General features: G+C 34.0%; 1 protein-coding gene across 2 annotated transcripts in view; it reads left to right on the top strand.

Moving 5' to 3' along the window:
* ATRNL1 (attractin like 1) overlaps positions 1 to 20,619 on the top strand; it is a 734,504-nt gene that overhangs the window by 501,719 nt on the left and 212,166 nt on the right. The window contains exon 28 of one of the 2 annotated variants that reach the window (XM_057736177.1): positions 11,610 to 11,639. The exons of the other annotated variant lie outside the window; for it this stretch is intronic. Coding sequence (XP_057592160.1) covers positions 11,610 to 11,639 — 30 coding nt within the window. The remainder of the gene's footprint in view (positions 1 to 11,609; positions 11,640 to 20,619) is intronic. 2 annotated transcript variants of the gene reach the window in all.

Genomic DNA, 20,619 nt, shown 5'->3' with positions numbered 1-20,619 from the left:
CCCACTGGGGACACTGTGAGAGTCAGGGTAGAACACGTGTCAGACTACAGACACAAGCGCAATGCAGTCGAGTGTTTATTCCTCAACTCCCTCTAATCACTCGCCGAGGGCCGCTTCCCAGAAGGCCAGAGACAGGCCTCAGGCAAAGAAATGAAGGCTTTGGCATTGGAAATTAGCAGAAAACTGACATGGTAAGTGGGTGGGAGGTGGGGTTGGTAATCAACCCAAAGTTTCTGCTACTTGGGGCAAGAATACTTGTTATGCGGCTACTGTAGGAATCTAGGCAAGATACTATTTTTCAAAATTGATTTACATATACTGTCTCAATCTCATTTCAGCCTTAGGTCAATCTTATAAAATACAAAGCAGATTTTGTTTGTTCTGTTTACTGTTGAAGAAACTGAGACTCTGTGAGCTTAAGACCTTTGGCCAGGGATCACAATTTAGTCACCAGTAGAGCAAGAACAGAGTTTGAATCTCAGATTGGCTCAAGAAATTTCTCTCGCATCCTTCTTTATTTTTATTTTATTTTTTTAACACCATTCTTAAATATGCTGATTTTAATTCAAATTGAGAATACATTTTAGCACCAACATATCTCTGGAATATTTTTTTTTTTTTTTTTGTAAAGCTGTTTATATAGCATTCTTTGGTTCCAGGTGCTCATATAGTCATGAGTAATTGAGACAGTTCAGCCTAGTCCACTACATAAGAAAAAAGGTGACAGGCACATTGTTTAAATAAAGGCCAGACACAGTGAACATCTCTCATGTTAAGAGCATTGCTGGCTTTGTTCCCAGAGCAGTGTGAACCCAGTTCTCTACTGATGGGCACAGCCAGTGGCCCCTCTGGCGTTTCATTCCTGGCCTGGCATCTTCATGGACAGTAGTTCCAATGGCTGGCCTGCACATTTCTTGGATTTCTTATTTTTCAGCATGTTATAGCTGTCTTGCAGTACTAATGTTCTGATCATAAAAATAATAAATCTTCATTGTAGAAAAATGCAGAAATAATCAAAATTAAAATATTCTATCCATAAATATCCACTGCCAGAACTTTTATTTTCTTCCAGCAATATTTTCCCCTAGCATATATGTATTTTTACAAAATTAAAAATATATTCTGTATGTGATTTTGCATTCTGTTTTTCTCACCTAGTATTATAAGAACATTTTGTACTTCTAAGTTTGATTTTAAAATACCATGCTAATTGTTCTGTAGTATAACAATTTATTTGCCTGTTTTATTTTCAGTTAGTTTGATTCTAATTTCACACTATTATAAATAAGGCCTATAATTAATGTTTGTACATAACTTGATCCTAACCTATAAAAGATAAGCTGCTAGATCAAAAATTATGACCCTTTATGGATCTTGAGACATATTGCTTACTTACTTTCCAGAAATGTCCTTTTTCAAATTACTTTTAACAAAGAATGAAAATTCCTATTTTCCTGAATCTTTATCAAAAATAATTTTAAAAGCATTATTAAAACAATTTTGATAATTTGATATATGAAATGTTATATTCGCCATCAGATTTTTTATTACTAGTAAAATCAAATATTTTCATGTTGTCTTTAAGCATTTGCATTCCTCCTAGTTCATTTTATTGACTGTTATTCACATGTCCTCTTCTGTTTAATAGCATTTAGGGGTAGTAATCCAATTACTCAAGAAATTCCATATTAGTTAACAGAAAATTTGAAAATGATTCATAGCTTATTCAGTATCTTTCTTCATCCTTCTATTGGAACACATTTTTTGCTTCTTACTTGTAAATCACATATATTTAATGTTTGTAATTTTCTGGTACAAATACTTTCCCTTCAGGATATTCTTATTAAAATGTTATATTTTCTGTGTTTTTTTCTACTAATCAACTGGTTTAGTAATATTTTCAGACATTACTCTTGCTTTCTAGTTATCCTGAATTTTTAATTATCTTTCCTTCTTTGTTGACCTTCTCCTGAATTAAAAATTTTAAAAAATCAGTATTTCCTTTTCTCATCAACTGATATGTATATTACACACTCTTTCTCCTCTTTTGGTGATAACTCTTAAAATTTTAGCAGGCATAGTTTCAGTATGAAAATAATCAGCTCTTACCAAACAATAAAAGGTCCCCAAAACAATTTAAATCTTGTTTTCATCTTGTATGTCACAGTTATCTTATTTTGTAGCTCTGTGAGTTTTGTCACCCCTTGAATTAAACATTGTTACTGATATTATTGTTACTGTTTTACATGATCAGTATGTGTTTAAATTTTCCTATATAGTCACTACTTTCTTTGCTCACTGTTCTTTGCATTCAGAGCTTCCTTCTGAAATGTTTCCATCTGCCTATAATTTATCTTTAGAAATTGCTTTAGCACATGTCTTCTGATGATAAACTCTTAGCTTGCTGCTCACTGACCCCCTGTTCAGTTTCACTCAGTAACTTGAAGCATCCCCATTGCTTACAATCTAAGAAATGTTTTGGAAATACAGTGCACATCATCAAGCCTCTAGTGACTTTGCAGTAAGAGTGCCAGAGTCAAACATCTTGCTTACGTGAAAATTGTTCTAGCTTTTGGCTTCCAACTGAGAAATCTTCCGACAGTGTAACTGTCATCCTTTTGTAGCTAATCTAGCTTTTCTTACCAATGGCTTTTAAAATCTCTTTGTCTTTGGCGTTCTGCAGTTTTACCATAATTTTCTTAAGCATATATTAATTTGTATTTATCCTCCTTGGCATATTTTGTGCTTTCTAGGTCTGAGAATTCAAAGTCTTTGTTTACTTCTAAAAATTCTCAGTTATTATCCCTTTGAGTTTTTCTCTCCTCCATTTTCTCTGTTCTCCTAAGATTCTAATTAGATGGATATCAGATCTTCTCCTTCTACCTTCAAAATCTCTTCATGTCTTAGCTTAGTATTTTCCATCTCCTTTCTCTTTGTTTCTTCTGGCTTATTTCTTCAGAGCCGTGTTATAGTTCACTAATTGTTTGTTCAGTAGTATTCAATCTGCTGTCTACCGTAGCCACTGGATATCTTTCAACACATACTTTTTTTGTTTTTTAAAGTTCTAGGTGGTACTTTTTCAAATCTGCTTAGCAGGTTTTGAAAGTCTCTTCTTGCTTGCTAGTTTTTATTCCCTTATATTTTATTCCAAACATAATTATTTTTTAATTTTATATTCAATCATTTTAATGTCTAAAATCCATGGAAATCTAAATGTATTCATTTCTTTCTGTGGGCTCTCATTCGCTGTGGCTTATTTCCTTGTGTGTTTGGTGGTCCTTGTGAGCTCCTATTTGTTTGATCTTAAGCTGTGGTTTTCTAGAGGCCTAAATAAAGAATGATTTTCTCCAAAGAGGATTGCTTCTGCCAGAAACCAAGACCTGCCGTTATTCTTTAACCTGTTCTTCCAGGGTCTCTGGCATAGTGTGGGGATCTCAAGCTCAGCTTTCTTGCCTTGCAGGTTACTTATATCAGCTTTTATCCTCAGGGCAGCTCTGCTTTCCTGCTTCCTTGCTGCTCCCTGCCCCCCTTTTCACTTCTAGGGGTTGCCTTGGAGCATTCCCTAACTGCAGTGCTTTAAAAAGAATTTGGTTATTTTGTGGTGAGAGAGGACCCTGTCGTCAGTGGCAGCTCAGTTTTCCTGGGTGCAGGTTCTCTTCTTTCTGAGTTGCTGCTCTCTCCTGGCATGAGCTTGTTATGTCCATTATCACCATTTTGAGATTCCAGTATTGGCAACCTCAGAGGGGGTGGCAGGCAGCCAGGGTGGGGAGTGTTCTCTCTACGTGTGAATGGTTAGTGGTATGGAAACAGTCAAGCCACCAATTTCCTACTGATCTTTTTGTACTCCCTAAGGCTCTGGAACAGGGACTCAGAATACCTATTATGTTCCTTCTTAGCCTCTTGGGGACCTGATAGTCCAAGGATACTCTGTTAGGGATTATACTGACCTTCTTCTTGGTGTTTACAGAGCTGACTAAGTCTCTGTAAAATCCCTACCCTGGGCCTTGATGCTAGTTTCTGTGCATTTCCCCAATTCAAAGAGGGTAATATTTGGCACGCATTCCTTCAACCAGAATTTTTACAGGACCCAAGCCTTATTTGCACATAACTACCCGTAGGCCAGAGGAGCCATTTGACTCAAAGAAGGTGATTTTCAGTTGGTAGTAGAGAGAAGTAGACTTCTCACATGCCTCATAACAAATGCTTTAGAATACAAAGGCTTTCTTATTTTAATAAAATTATTTAGAAAAAATAGGAGATTTTTATAGACACATCTTTGGTTCTTGAAGTAAGGAAGGGTATGGATGCCCCAGTTGCATTTAGAATTTTCTTTATCTTTCTTTTAAAATTATAAAAGACTTCTCTTCACTAAGACCATTTAGCAGAAAGTGTTTTCAAAAAATTTTTTAGAAATATAAGATTTGGAATTATAACAGAGTTATAATGGATTTCATGATTGAATGGAACATGAATTAAGAATTAAAGATGATTGATTCTTCAGAATTAACATGATAAGAATAGAACCTGTTAACATGGGATGAATATAATATAATACTTAAATTACTGACATCTGGCTCTAAATTGATATAATCAGAAGTCATAATATGTTTAGGCACGAGAAAAGGCATCTGTTTATATTTTTAATGCATAGCTTTATAAATGCTGTAGGTTAACTGTACTTGTAAGTAAAATACTGCTATCATCTTTCATTCAGAATTCAGTGAGTTCAAAGCTGAAGATTTTTATTTTTATGCACTGTCAAAATTAAAATTTTATAAATGCAAGTTTTCACTGAGCTATTAAAACTTTATGGTTATCTTATCTTAAATCACTTTAAATGAATATAAACTATGATGGAGAAAAATATAAAGATGAAAATAAACAAAAACAACAAAAACATAAACCCATTTTCACCTCATGGTGTCTGATGTGATAAACAAAAAGATATACAAATACAAAAGGCTTATAAACCTATATTCATATTGGCGGTCATTCAGCAGAATGATACATGACTTAAGGATACTGTCATATCATAGTTGAAGCAATGCTAGCATAAGTTAGTTTTATACAGCAGTCTTACAAATAAGCAGTGGCTATGTCAACTAGGCTACAGTATCATTTATTGGAAAATCATAAATACAGTTGAGCAACTCTTGGGGGCATTGTTCCAGCTCTGAGTAAAAAAGACTGAATTTCCAACCCCACTCCCCATCCTTATCTTTCACCTACTCTCAGATAAAATGGACAGTATTTTGGACCCATCCAAAAAAAATTTGTGGGCAGATTATATCTGCTGCAGCCAAGAACACGCAGTATTCAAGGGTATTTTTGTATACTGTCAAACACTTTCAACACTCATTCCTGGTATATATGTTAAAATATTAATGTTTAATATATTAAAATAAAACTAATATTAATATCTTAATTAATACTGGTTACTCAGTAACAATAACAAAAAGCTAGCTATATTTTTAGCTCCCTTTTCTAACTTTTTAGATTGTCTTGAAGCATTTGTTGTGTGTCTGATAGTGTGCAGTTTTATTTTCTGATTTTTGCTTAAATATTTTATTAGGCTATAGTTCCCTATGCCAGGTGTTATTACTGTAAATTTATGCCTCTGTTTAATATATTTTTTGCTTACGTTTCATGTAAAATCAGTTACTAATTTAACTTATATTTCTTCCTTCTTTCCAGTACATGCATTAGTAGATAATCTGATCAAATTCATATCCTCAATGGAATAACTGACTGTAAGAATTCTGTAAAATGCTGTTAAATCAAATAAAAATCTTATAAAGTATAATCCCAGATATTGGAAGTGTAGTGCTAGGTATTTTATATGTAGAATCTAAGAAACCAATAATGTTATACTTTAGCTAAGTAAACATTGTCATATGTTCTCATACTTTGCTTTCTTAGAAAATAAAATAGCAACCAGGTAAAAATTTAGGGTATTATATCTGAAAATTTACCTTAAATCTTAATATACATTTTCTTTTTAGTCAAGGATTACGGTTTTACACTTTTCATACCAGAGACCTTTGTTCATATTTATACCTTGTAATTTTGTTCATATTTATTTTAAGCCTCTTTTAATTTTGGGTTCATGAAGAAAGGCACTGTATGAACCATTAATGGCATATGAAAATAGAGCAGACTATCAAATAGTTTATGTGCAATTTTTCATGGGGAAAGGGTCATTATTTCTCCAACACATTTTAGGAAACAAAAGCAAAAATAATGCAATTTTATTTTTCCATAACTCATAATGGAAAATCAATCTTAGAAAGCAATTCTGTACTATAATAAATTGATTCAACAAATACTTACCAAACTTACTATGTGCAAAGCAGTACAGATGGATATGGAAAAGATATTGTCTCTACCTTTCAAGAATTTATATGCTAGTGGGAAAGATAAGATGCAAAAATATGTCTCATATTATATATATGTACATATGTGTGTATATACAATGTGATTAATGCTAAAAGGACAGAAAAACAGTTTCTTCTGTACAGCAAAGTGAGTCAGCCATACGTATACATATATCCCCTCTTTTTTGGATTTCCTGCCTGTTTAGGTCACCACAGAGCACAGAGTACAGTTCCCTGTGCTATACAGTAGGTTCTCATTAGTTATCTGTTTTATATGTATTATTGTATATATGTCAATCCCAATCTCCCAATTCATCCTATCCCTCCTTGTATCCATAAGTTTGTTCTTTATATCTGTGTCTCTATTTCTGTTTGGCAAATAAGTTAATCTGTAGCATTCATCTGGATTCCACATAGAAGCGATATGATACGATGTTTGTTTTTCACTTTCTGAATTACTTCACTCTGTATGACAGTCTCTAGGTCCATCCACATCTCTGCAAATGACACAAATCGTTCCATTATCATATGTACCACATCTTTATCCATTGCTCTTGATGGACATTTGGATTGCTTCCATGTCCTGCCTACAGTAAACAGTGCTATACAGCAGAAACTGACACAGCAGTGTAAAGCAACTATACTAATAAAAAAAAATTGTAGAGTACATAGAAAAGAATAACGATAATACTACATGTTACACTTCAAAAATCATGCAGTTTTGAGTTTTATGCTCAGGGTGGCTAAGGGACACTAATGCATTATTTTATATTTTGTGAACTTTGAATTAAGTGAATGTGTTATGTAGTCAACAAAAGTTTCAAACTTATATTTTTAAAAAGTACAAATTTTTTCTATATCTAGAATAAAAAGCTTTCCATAAACAAAGGACAAAAAACACAAAGGAGAGGAAAAAACATTAAAATTCAGTATATTCTTGAGTGTTTCATGAAAAACTACAGTAGTTGTTCTTGGCCTTTAAAGATAGGTGAAGTGTCAGTAGGTAGAGGACGGAGTAGTGTTGGGCTGGGGGAAGAGTAAAGAGACATGGCAAGTTGAGGAAGCAATATGAGTACACGACAAGAGACAGCAAAGAGTGCTGTGTGTGTGCGTGAAACAGTAAAAAGCCAGGCTCAGTTGAATGAGGAAGAAATTGTGGGGTTCAAGGTAGAAGGTGTTGGAACATATTACGGACGTCAGTTTTAACGAGATGCTGAGGATCACACCAATTTTTTGAACAGACTTTTGTGATTGGTTTTAGAAAATCTATACTTGGCTGCACCATATAGCATTAATTGTTTTCCAGAATAATTGAGAGGGAAAAACAGGTTGGCAAGTTAAGCCCTGAACCAGTGGCTGTCAGAATGTAAAGGAGCAAACATGTTGAAAATTATGAAGAGGTAGAATTTATAGAACTAAATAGCTGAATAAAGATGGAAATTTGCAGCAAAGTGAATCAGTTATACATATACATATATCCACTCTTTTTTTGTAGATTCTTTTCCCATATAGGCCATTGCAGAATATTGAGTAGAGTTCCATGTGCTATACAGTAGGTTCTTATTAGTTATCTATTTTATGTACAGTAGTGTGTTTATGTCAATCCCAATCTTCCAATTTATCCCTCCCCCCGAAATTAATTTTAATAGTAGTTTTATTTAACTCAATATATCAACAATACTATCATTTTAACATGGATTCAATATAATAATTAGAGATATTGTATATTCTTTTCCAGGACTAAGTTTTTGAAATTTGATATATATTTTACACTTTCAGTACATCTTTTTTTTAAATAAATTTATTTATTTAAAAAAATAAACAAAAATAAAGACGGAAATAGAGTCTGGGGCAAAGAGAGAGAAGGGCCAGAATGCTACAAGATCCTCATACGTATTTCAAGTCACGGGCGTGAGAAGAGAAAAGAGAATCAACGACGGAATCTTGGGAAATGGCTACAATTAAAATGTTGGAGGCATATTGAAGGAAAGTATCAAACAGCAGACTGGGAAAGAAGCAAATTGAGACATGCAGGACCATTAGAATTAAGCAAAAGAAGGCATGCTGAAAAGGATGCAGTGGCAAATGAGCCATCCATTTCATAAGCAGTCAGTGAAGCTGAGAACTATGGAGAGAAGATGGAATTTGGTAATTGTGTAGTCATTGGTGACTTTCGAGGAAGCAGTTTCTGTTGAAGGTCAGAAACAAGACTGGGTTGCAGATGAGAACGTGAATGCAACAAGGTGGACTACGGTTTTGAAATTGATAATGTAAGGAAGATAGTAAATGAGGCAGCAGTTCAAGAAATTGGCAGATTCAAGAGACGTTCCTCTGGGAGAAGAATTATTGATGTGGGAAAATGCAGGCTAGGATAGAGGAGAGAGAAAAGCAGAGAGAGGATCAAGGAGAGAAGTATAGGATTAATTCTGGAAAGACAGGAGAGGATAAGAAATGATGAGTAAGGATTAAAGAGAATTTTGAGCTGTTCCATGTGATAGGTGACCTTTGATGTTCTTATTTTTCATGTTACTGTTAGAAGTAAGGTTACCTGCCTAGAGTGAGCTGAAGGTGTAAGGCTGAGGCTTAAGAATAACAGAAGAGATGTAGAACACTTGTTGGAAAGGCTGTGATCATTGACTAAGACGGAAAACTGGAAGTTATCCAAGATTTCTCCTTCTACTCTGTTCTCCATTTTCTATCAGTCATTGAGTCCTGTCAGTTCTACAGCATAAATAGATCTTAAATTCATCACTTCATCCCCGCTACTACTTTTCTAATTTCAAGCCCCAAGATCTTTTTCCTGATCTTATTTATCACCCTCCTTACTGGTCTCACTGCCTCTTATCTACCTCTCTCTCCCAGGCTTTTTTCCATATTGCTACCAAAGTGATCTTTCTAGGGTGCAAAATGTTTATATCACCCTTCTTAAAATTTCCCAATGGATCCTCATCTCTTACAATGAGAATTCAAATTCTTCTGGGAAGTTGCTGTATAACAAAGGGAGATCAACTTGATGATGGGTGGTGCCTTAGAGGGCCAGGACAGGGAGGGTGGGAGAGAGTCATGGGAGGGAGGGGATATGGGGATATATGTATAAATACAGCTGATTCACTTTGGTGTACTTCAAAAACTGGTACAAGAGTGTAAAACAATATTCCAATAAAGAGCTTAAAAAAAAATTCTTCTGCATAAGGTACTATATCCTACAGTCCTGTGCTTCTTATTCCATCTTTTCTTGCCCTCTCACCCCGATAACCGGATCCCCACCTGACATCCCTTGCCTCTTTGTTTCTGCTGTTCACTTGTACTAGAAGAAGTTGCCTGTCTGGTAGAATTCAACTAATTCTTTTAGTTGGAAAAAAAATAAAGGACATTTGAATAAAGGAAGAAATTAATGAAAAACATCTTAAGGTGACAAAAAGGACTGCTGAGCGGCAATGAAAACCCAAAGGAACTTAGCATGAATTTTAGTAAGGACACTGACTTTGTCTTAAAGCTAGAACCAGAAGTGAGAAAAGCACCTAGCAGGGTTCACTCAGGGTTAGATACTGGCAAGGTGAATAAAGATAGTCAAGTTAATGAGAGATGCTGCGATACCAACATGAGAGCCTCTTTTAAATTTGCTGGGAGTGGAAGTGAGGAGTTTGATAGGGAAGGCAAAGGTCTGTGGCTGACAGTATGGATGTTTAAGGGATAAAGAGTTGAGATTAATTAATCAGTTAACCCACTGTTTACTTACTAATCTAACATTTATTGTGTACTTGCTTTATGTCAAACGTTGAGAATACAGAAATTAATATAGGAGCACAGTCCCTACTCTTGTGAATAAGAGTTTAATTAGGAGTGAGGGGGCAGTTCAGTGTTCAAGATCTTAAAGAGATTTGACTTATTAGGACTGCCTGGTTTTGCCTTTTTATTGATTATTCTCAATTAAGTAGATATGTGTTCTAATCATCCAATATTACAACTTCCTTACTTCACTTTAACGCACTAAAACACACACACAATGTCCCAGAATTTTAAAAAACAAACAAAAAGCAACTTTGTTTAGAGAAGATGATGATTTTGAGTGAACAAACAAAATCTTCCAGTGACCAAATTGGAAAATACTGAGTATTATTAAACCTACAAAACTTTTTTTTTTTTTAAAGATTCTACTTTTCTAGAGCAGTTTTAGGTTCACAGCAAAATTAAGAAGGTACAGAGATTTCTTGTATACCTACCCACTGCCCCCACACATACCCTACATAAGCTTTTTTGCTTGTAACTTCTTGTTAGAATATTCACTTTCAAAATTACATGAATTTTTGAAGTATGTATTGTATATGTGGTCCTTGAATCTCTCTTTGAAAGGATACATTATGACCTCTGTGTGTAGGTTTTGGCGAACTTTTAGGAAGTACGTTCTCAAAATAGAATAATTTTATCTTATATAAATTGAATTTCAAGAAGTTCCATAGAACGTTTTATTAAAAGCACATCACCTTTTGATGATCCCATTTATTTGGAAGAAAATAACAAGAAAATATGTCATATGCTATACTAGGCACTGCAGACAACACAAAAGTATTTCTGATACACTCAGTGTTCCAGACTATCTTAAAACCTACTGTGGAGGATGATATCAATTTCCCCACTCCTTTAAGTTATCCCCTTCCACTCTGCCCCGCTACTCCTTTCTTTCTCTCCCAGACTAATTCTGTTACGCCACACACTCGCCTGTATTATAATAACGGACACACATGATGATAAACCTGAAGTGTCATGAGATCCCAGAATACTTTTGATTCATTAAAGAATGTTTAACTTTGGTATAATTAGTAATAACGATATTTTATTATAGTGAGATTAAAGTCACTCTTTCCATCATAACATTTGATTAACTAAATACCTCCAGTCTCCTAGAGGTGTAAGTATGTGAGTACATACATGCATGTATAAATGCATATGCACAGTTTTGATCAAATACTGAGAGAAATGTGATTGATTTATTACTGACATATTATTTAGCTATTTTTCTATGTCTTCTTGAGTTATCAAGGCAATAGAGAAGTCATAACATCAGTTATTAATTTTATATAATGTTAGTTTTTCCCTCTGATTAGAAAATTAGAACATTCTAATTATACAGAAAAATACAGAAAAGTATATTGTAAACATAAGAAGCCTCATCCATACCCATCAGTTCTAACAAATGTACACAGTCGGGGAGTGACCACCTCAGTCTAGGTAGAGAATGAGTTCCCTCTTGCACTTCTGCAGTCAGTTCCATCCCTTTGCCCTAAACCCCTGGCAACCACTGATCTGATTACTTCCTTATATATAGTTTTGCCTTTTCTGAAAGGTCAAATAAATGGAACCACATGCTATGTAGCCTTTGATATCTGACCTCTTTCACTTAGCATAACGCTTTCAAGATCCAGCCATGTCATTGTAGGTGTCAGTAGTATGTTCTGTCGCAGAATGGCATTCCATCGTACGGATGCAGACAACTTATTCATCCAGTCACCAGCTGATGGACAAATGGACATCTGGAACTATGTCCAGTTATTTCCAGTCTGGAACTATTATGCATAAAGCTGCCATTAACACTTCCATAAAGGTCTTTATATGGAAATATGTTTTTATTTCTCCTGGGTAAATATCTATCAGTAAGATTGTTGGGTCAGAAGGTAAAGGTATATTTAACTGTAACAATTTTCTAAAGTGGCTCTACCATTTTGTATTCCCATCAACAACATATAAAAGTTTCAATTGCTTTACATCCTTACTAGTGCTAGGTATTGTTGACTTTTGGAATTTTGTTTTGTTACTCTAATATGTGCATGGTGGTATACCATTGTTGTATTTGGTTTTGAGGAGACCTAAACTTCTTTTCAATATAGACGGAGCCTGCCTGTCCATTTATAGGTATCTATATCTTCAAATGCTGATTTCTTCCATAGACGTGTATGCGTGGACATCAACTAAGGGATATTCTAAAGTAAAAGCCTGGGAGCAGGGGATATCTAATATATGCCTATAAAATAAGAATCCAGAAGTGTAACTTCGGGAAAATATATTCATAGTATCGTTGTATTTTTCCAGCTTCCTACAAGGCTCTCTTTAGTGAAATAACACCATTAAATAAGAAATAAAATATTTATATCAAAGATTAATTTTTAACTTTTATAATGAAAAAATTTAAGCATACATAGAAATAGAAAAATGAATTCCGTTCCCCAGTTGGTGGCTCATGGCCAGTCTTGTTTCAACTCTATCCCCCTTTTCCCCCAGCTCCATAAGTGGTTATTTTGAAGCAAATCCCAGGCATCAAAGATTAAATTTTAATTGAATCTCAGAGCTCTTGAGTTATATTAGTATCGAAAATAACTATTTTTAAATGTTTAAATTTTAAAAATTAACTTCTGGTATTTATCTCTGAGGTTTTATCAGTGTTTTGGTTTGACCTATTTATATGTAAAGTGTAAAGTATTTGTTAGGTATATTATTCAGTAAGCTATGGGAAATCATCACACCTGAATGGGAATAAAAACTCATTAAGTGAGATTGTTTTACTTTATTAGCATATTGTGTGTATAGTTTCTTTGTTAGTACTGTATAGACATTAAATTATAAAAGCTGCAGGTTTGCTTAATGGAAGGTGCTACTTAACAATATAGGTCATTTGATCTATTTTTTTATTTACTATGTTGTAATTTTTAAATTACACATTGACTATAATCCTAGGAATACTTTCTTATTGTAATACTGATCTAATTTTTCTCAGTGGTAAGCTCAACTGAAGGGCATAACCGGTTTTAATTAAAAATGAGAAAAAAAGAAAAAGAAACTTCACATCAATTCTGATTTTTGCCACTCTAATAAAAAAGATCATAAGCAATATGAGATTAGTCAGATGTGAGAAATGATAACCAACCATTTTAAGGGCCGCCTATGACAAACTGCAATAATTGGGGAAGTAGCCTTGACATATTTCAGTCCAGGTATGAGTATCCATAGTTTATTATATTCCAGACAGTATCCATTACCAAAGAGGTAGGGCCAAATTAACTTTAATGTTGCAGTCTTCACAAGGCATTCCATAGCTAGCAATAACATTAAGATAATGCTGTTAAAATAAGAATTTCAATTGTAAGGCAGATGAGACTGTGAAAAACATGACAGCCTTAATGAGCAGCAGGAGTCGGTATTCACTTTGATAAGGAACGTAGTTATCATAGATAGAAGGGAAACAAAATACACCCTTCCGCCTTTCATATTGCGTCATGTCACCTGCTATTGATAACAGTTTTGGGTTCAAATTCATGTCTGTTCATTCTTGCAGACTGGCGCTAGGATGATGATCCGGTGAATCTTTCAACTGCAGCTAGAACACCTTCATTTCTGTAGTGCTTCATTTTTCCAAATAGCTGAAAGCATTTGTTCTCATAGCATCTTTGTTAAGAAAGGGAATCAAAATATTGGCGCCGTCTTGCAGGTTGGAAAACTGGATTAGTAAATCGGTGGTCACGTTGGGAATAGATTCAAATTACTTGAAAGTTCACCAGGTGCTTATTAAGGGGACTGATTGTAACCAAAGCATGTGTGATGGGTATGACCCAAGTACAGCATCGTTCTTTGTGTTGTATTAGACATGTCCTCGTTTTTGACTCTACAGTGGTAGGGAGAGAAGGAACTAGTGAAGATCACTGGTGGGGTTAAGTAAGATCAGAGGAGGAAAAGGCTGCTATTGACAGCAGTCTATTCTAGGTAGCCCTTAGGCAGGAAGGCACTGCTGCAGTGGCTCTCCCTACTAGCTTTGTTAGTCAAGCTCGTGAATGTGTACGGTCATTGTTCTCCTGGTGTGATTTAACACAGAAACCTACCCCTAGGGCAGTTGGCAATGTGGAAGCACACACTTATGGGTCCTAAAGTTTCAGTGCTGTTTTGTACAGTTAAGTAAGGCTAAGAGGCCATCCTGCTCATCTGATGTATAAATCATTTGCTTAGTGATCAGTTGCATCATTTTTGCCTCTCTGTTGTAAATTTTTAAGGTTTATAGTTTCTTCTTGTTCACTTTGGATTTTTTCATGCATGTACAGATTGTGATTTTTCTTTACATTAAGAATAAGATACTTTTGACTATTTTTAAAAGTCTGGAGCTCTTTTCTGTTTCTGAAAAAGCCTGAAAACTATTTTGGTTTTAATTTACCCTTTATGTCACTATTTATTCACCACTTATATAATTAATATAATCATTTTCCTCAATTTCTTTATAAATACATTTCTCATAAAGCACTTTCATCCATATTGCTTGCTCTAGAGCGTGACCGATTTTCATAGTCTTTACTACAATATGCTGTATAATACTCGTAATGTTTGTGCTGTCTACTCTCGTATTTACTTAATCTATCATCAAAGGGAGCATGGCTGATGCCTTTAAGTGAACCAATCGATTATACAGCATTATGTTTAGCTTCCACAAGCAGAAATTTTGTTTTCCCCCTTAGGAACCTTAATTCTGGAAATGAGCATTCCATCTAGATTCAGAATGTTCATTTATTAAATGCAAATGTATTTTAGCTTATATAATACATATTTAAATGATAGATATATAGAGTAACAATAAATGTATATGGCAGTTTATTAATGTCTATGATGATTTTAAATATAATCACAATGAAACTGATTTAAATTACAACTATTACAGTAAATCATTCAAGAAGAACCACAGAGTTCAGATGTAAAATTGATGTTCATAAATTAATCAGTTAGTATATTGTCTATAACTCTAAAAGATAATACCATATGATTGGAGCAACTTTGCTAAACACATCTTTTTTAAATATGAGAACCCAGTGGATTTCAACCACATTGTTATAATAATTTAGTATCTGTTTTTTGTCCTATCTATTTAATTTTCTTTCCTCGTTTATTACTGGAAACAATGAACCAAGAATCCCAAAATAAGAAAAACTCACTATATTTATTCTCATTCATTCCTTTTTGTCCCGTTAATTGTACTAGAAGCACAGCATTGTCATTCCCTGAGCTTCTTTTGTGTATAGCCTTGTGGTAGTATCTGAACATATAGATATATATGTAAATTTTAAAAATTAATAAAAATTAGTCTAAATAATCTTTTAGTAAAAAATAAAGTATAAAAATAAAAAAAACATAAACATTAAAATGTTGAACAAAAAGTACTTTTGCTATTTAATATTACCTGTAAACATATAATTAATATTATCACCTTCAGAATAATGATCATTTGAAAATGTTACTTTGGCTCTCATGCATTCCTTTTGGTAGAGAATAATTGGTTTATTTCATTATAATCAGACCTTAGTAACATGTACATCTCTTGGATAAATGTTGTTTCAGAATTGAAAGAGGAATAAAGAGGAATGAAACCAAGGGCAAGAATGTAGTCTCTAATGCAAAGAACATTAAATTTGAAGTCAGAAAACTTAATTCCAGTTCCGGTTTTTTGCTTTGTGACCTTGAGAAAGTAATTTAAGCATTTCTGAACTTCAAGTTCCTCATTTATAAAGTAAAGGTAAGAAATACCTTGTATGACTAGCACTCAAGAGTCCTCATCGGATCAAATAAAGTCTGTTACATTTAGATAGCAAACACGTTGTTGCCAGCTAAACATAAAGTATTCTAGCAGAGATTTACTGTCCAACATTTTCATTTATACATTTTTAATAATGATTTATTGATTATCCTTAACGTACAAGGAACACTGCTAGAGACCAGGGAAATAAAAGTAGATAATATAATACCCAATCATCTCAAATTCTAGTGGGGAAAACATAGGAACACATAATAAATACTTTCTTTTCAGTCATTGACTTTAATGTTGTTGGTTGAATGTTTTCTAAAGACAAGTAATTCTTACATTAAGAGACAGTATAAGAGTTTAGAAGAAAATATCTTAAATGAAACAGAATTAAAATATGGATATAGATCAAATTATGTGTGAAAATTTAGTATATGAAAAAAGTAGCGTATGCATCAGTGGGGAAAAGGTGGGTTTCTCTTTAAGTGGCATTGGGATAACTGAAGATCTATATAGGAAAAGGGAAAACAGAATCTGTTCCAAATTGAATAGAACCAAATTCTATAAAGATCCAAGTATTTTTAAAGGGAAACAAAGAGACCAACTATAAAAATGGGCAAAAAATATAAACTTACGGTTCACAGGAAAAATAATGCAAAGAGCATAGAGTATAGAAAACCAGTTATGAGTTCAAATTCACTCATAATACAAAAAGTTAATTAAAATTAATTGAACTTACTTTTATTATCAATAAGACTATCAAAAATTGAAACGATTGGTGACATATTTGTAGTAGGCAGACTAATAGCCCTAAAAGATATCTTCATCCTAATCCCCAGAACTTTGCATGGGAAAGAGGTACTTTGCAGGTTTGATTAAACTAAGTATTGTGAGACATGGAGATTATCCTGGATTATCCAGATGTTTAATGTAACCACAAAGGTCCTTACCAGTGAAGAGGAAAGGCAGTAGAGTCAATCAGAGGAGAAGATGTGATAATCAAAGCAGAGGTCAGAGTGATGTGATTGTTGACTCCCAAGACAGGAAGAGGCCACAAGCCAAGGAATGTGGGTCACCTCTAGAAAATAGACAAGGAAACAGATCCTCCCCTAGAGCCTCTGGAGAGAAAATACCTGCTGACGCATTCATTTTAGCCCAAGGAGATCTATTTTTTGACTTTAGATTTCCAGAAATGTAAGGTAATAAATTTGTATTGCTTTAATATACTAAATTTGTGGTAATTTGTTACCATAGCAATAGACAACTAATTCAATACTCTAAGAGAATGGTTGTGGGAAAGCAGGCACTTTCATATCTTGTTGTGAATGCAAGTTGTATAGCTGCTATAGAGGAGAATTTTACTATGTTTATTTATACACTTACTCTTAGATTCTGCAGACTCATGTCTATCATGGTCAAAAATATGAAAAGATATGCAGAAGGCTATTGCAGTGCTACTTGTAAAAAAGACTGGCAGCAACTCAGTACAGAATCTAAAAAAATGGTATTGATGAACCCAGTGACAGGGCAAGAATAAGGATGCAGATGCAGAGAATGGACTGGAGGACATGGGGTTGGGGGCGGGGGGTGACGAAGGGGAAGCTGGGACGAAGTGAGAGAGTATGTATACACACACACACACACACAGACACACACATATTTTCTTTTAAAAATGAAAGGATAAATTAAAAGGTGTTTTTGTGTTGTTGTTTTTTTAGTGGTTATTCACAGGCCTAAAGAGGGAATAGCATGAAAGGAACAAGGATGGACAGACCTCTCTAAGTATACTTTATATTGGAAATCTGACCCTAGAATCATATAAATGTGTTATAAAGCAAAATTAAATAAAAATGGAAAAGGGAGCAATCTCTAAAAAATCAACCTCTGAATCAACAGTCTAAACTGGGATTGAGTCAGTGGCAAAACCATGCAGAGAGGACCTATTTCAAGTGATTTTAAATACACAGTATTTGACTGTATATTCTTAGCGGAATATACCCTTAAGACATTAACACTACAGATAAATCTATTTTTATTAATTGTTTTGTCAGATGTAATATATAATGTTATCTTAAATTGCACTATAGTATAAAAGCAATTATCAACATTGTTAGGTATCAAGATTTTTGATGTAAGAGAAAAGAGATACAAAAGTAAAACAACTTAACTCTGAATTGGCAGTATCACTATGAATTCATGATATATTTTTCCTCTTTAAAATAATTCTGAGGGAGTATAAAGGCCTGGACCTCTTGGCCCAACTTGATTGTTGAAAGATTATTCTAGCCCTAGATATCCTCTATATATCTTAACCCTTTCCCTCTGTCCAAATAGACTTCCTTCCTCTCCCCTTCCACATTTTTTTAGTCCATAGGAACTTCTGCTTGCTGACTCCATCTCCCAGAGGGTCCACTTCCTCAAGAATTCAGTTTATGTTGCCCAAAACTTCCTAGAACAATGACCAACCCAGTAGCAATAAATATCTCTTGTGTCCAGAATGAGGTCTCTAAATACCATTTCCCAGAAAGGGTCCTTAGAGAAATGTTTGACCCCAGGTCTGGAATAGACAAAAGACAAGAAAGCTATCAATGACTTTTTTGATCATGCCAGAAGAATTCAAGAACCAGTTTGAAGAAGTTCTTGTTATTCAGAGATAGTACAATTTGAACAATTAACAAAACTAATATTAACAAAATAACTATTATTAATTGAAACATCAGAAATGTTAAAATTTATGAATTAATAATAAAAATAAGTTATGTTTGGAGAATGCTAGCAAGTAATTATTTTGAAAATTGACAAATATAGGGGTGTAATCAAGTATTTAGCTTACTTTTCCTGTAAAAACTGTATAAAACCCTCAGTAAACTAGGAATAGAGGGGCACTTCCTCAACTTGATAAGAATATTTACAACAAACCTACAGCTAACATCATACTTAATGGTGACAAAGCTTTCCCACTACTATCAGGTACAAAACAAGAAAACTGAGACTAACCAATTAAAACAGAAAAAAATATAGAGAGTGTTATCAGAAAATAAGAAGAGGAAAGAAGGCATGTGGGAAGAAGACAAAGAAGGGGAGAAAGGGAAGAGGAGGAGGAGGAGGAGAGGAGGAGGAAAGGGGAGGGAAAAGGAGGGAAGAAGGGTAGTTGAATCCAGATTTTTTCATAGGGGAATATGACTAAGCTTTCAGGGAACAAATGATGTCAGTGCTATCTAAACTCTTCTAGAGTATAGAAAGAGAAATGCGAGTACATCCAAAAGAAGAGTGTGATGGGATTTCAGAGAAAGGAGAGAGTACTTTCACCTAGGAGACTAGTAAAACTTTGTATTCATTTAGTTGGTTATACATACAACAGATACTTACTGACTGAGCACCTACTACGGGCTACACTTTGTTATAGGCACTGTGATTCAGTAATTATTAAAACGGTCAAAACTCCTGCCCTCCCATAGCTTACATTCCCATGGAGATAGAGAGACAATAAGTAAACGATTAAAACTGAAAATTAATCATTAAACTTAGCATTGTGGAGATCTTGTTGACAATGACAAGAGCAGGCCCTTTCCTATCATCAAGACAGTCATAGTCTGTCTGCATAGATGGAAAGAGACATTTAATAACCAAGTGTTATGCAGTGTGATATATCCTACCTACTTTTAAGAAGCCTTCATAGAGCTTGCTTTATAGTAGGCACTGATAAGATAGAGTACTCAATGGATGTTTTTTTTTCATAAACAGAGAAAAACTATATTATGTTAATGTTATAATCATTTTGTAGTCAGTCATACTGTCCAGCTTATGAAATGTTCGTATCTAAGATGATTACTCTAAGGAGGTAGAGCTTACTGAAGATAGACAAACTTAAATACTGTTTGACAAAGCATTAGATAAGGGAACATTTACTGAGAGGATTCACAAATTACAACTTGTCTAGTTATCAGAGAGCACATCTACATCTTACAACCTTAAAATAATTTCAATCATAGATTTTATAACCTTAAAAATAATTTTAATCATAAATTTTGAGTGTATTAATAACATTTAATTATGTAAGTGATATGTGTGAATAATTATTCAGTCATGTGTACCATTTAGATTTATAACTCAAGATTTCACCGTAAAGAGGAAAAAATTCAATTTGTTTTTCTACTCTGGAGATTCTTTAACTACATAGTACCATTACTTTATTAATTACAGTAAAAGGAAAAAAGAAAGATATTGAACTAAAATACAATTATCGAAGACTGGAATAAGATTAGCAATGTTTTTAAAAGTTAATTTGCTTTTTAATTATCCCACTATAAGTAGATACACTTGAAAAGCAGTATACGTATATAAGCAAGATATATTATTTTTTAATAGGGAGATAATGCTTAAAATATAAAAGAATTCCTAGACTCTTCCCCATAGCTCCATAGTCCCCTGCTTCATGCATCCTTGGTCTATAGTTTGGGAGTCTCTACTGGAAATAGAGCTATCTTTTCAACAAAATGTATGGTGGTCATCCTTTTCATTTAATTTGCTTTACCAATGAAACCCCATAGAAACAAAATATTTCCAATGCTATGATAAATTAAGTTGTCCAGAGAGAGAACTGTTATGTATGAGTTTGGGCAAGGACTAAGGACAAACCTGAGGGACTCCCTCCTTCCACTTAGTATGGTGTGATACTAGGTGAATTAGCTTACCAAT

The sequence above is a fragment of the Hippopotamus amphibius genome, chromosome 5, assembly GCF_030028045.1.
Source record: "Hippopotamus amphibius kiboko isolate mHipAmp2 chromosome 5, mHipAmp2.hap2, whole genome shotgun sequence".
NCBI classification, from domain to species: Eukaryota; Metazoa; Chordata; class Mammalia; order Artiodactyla; family Hippopotamidae; genus Hippopotamus; species Hippopotamus amphibius.
Note: the sequence above shows the minus strand (reverse complement) of the source record. Positions and strands in the feature narration are given on the sequence as shown.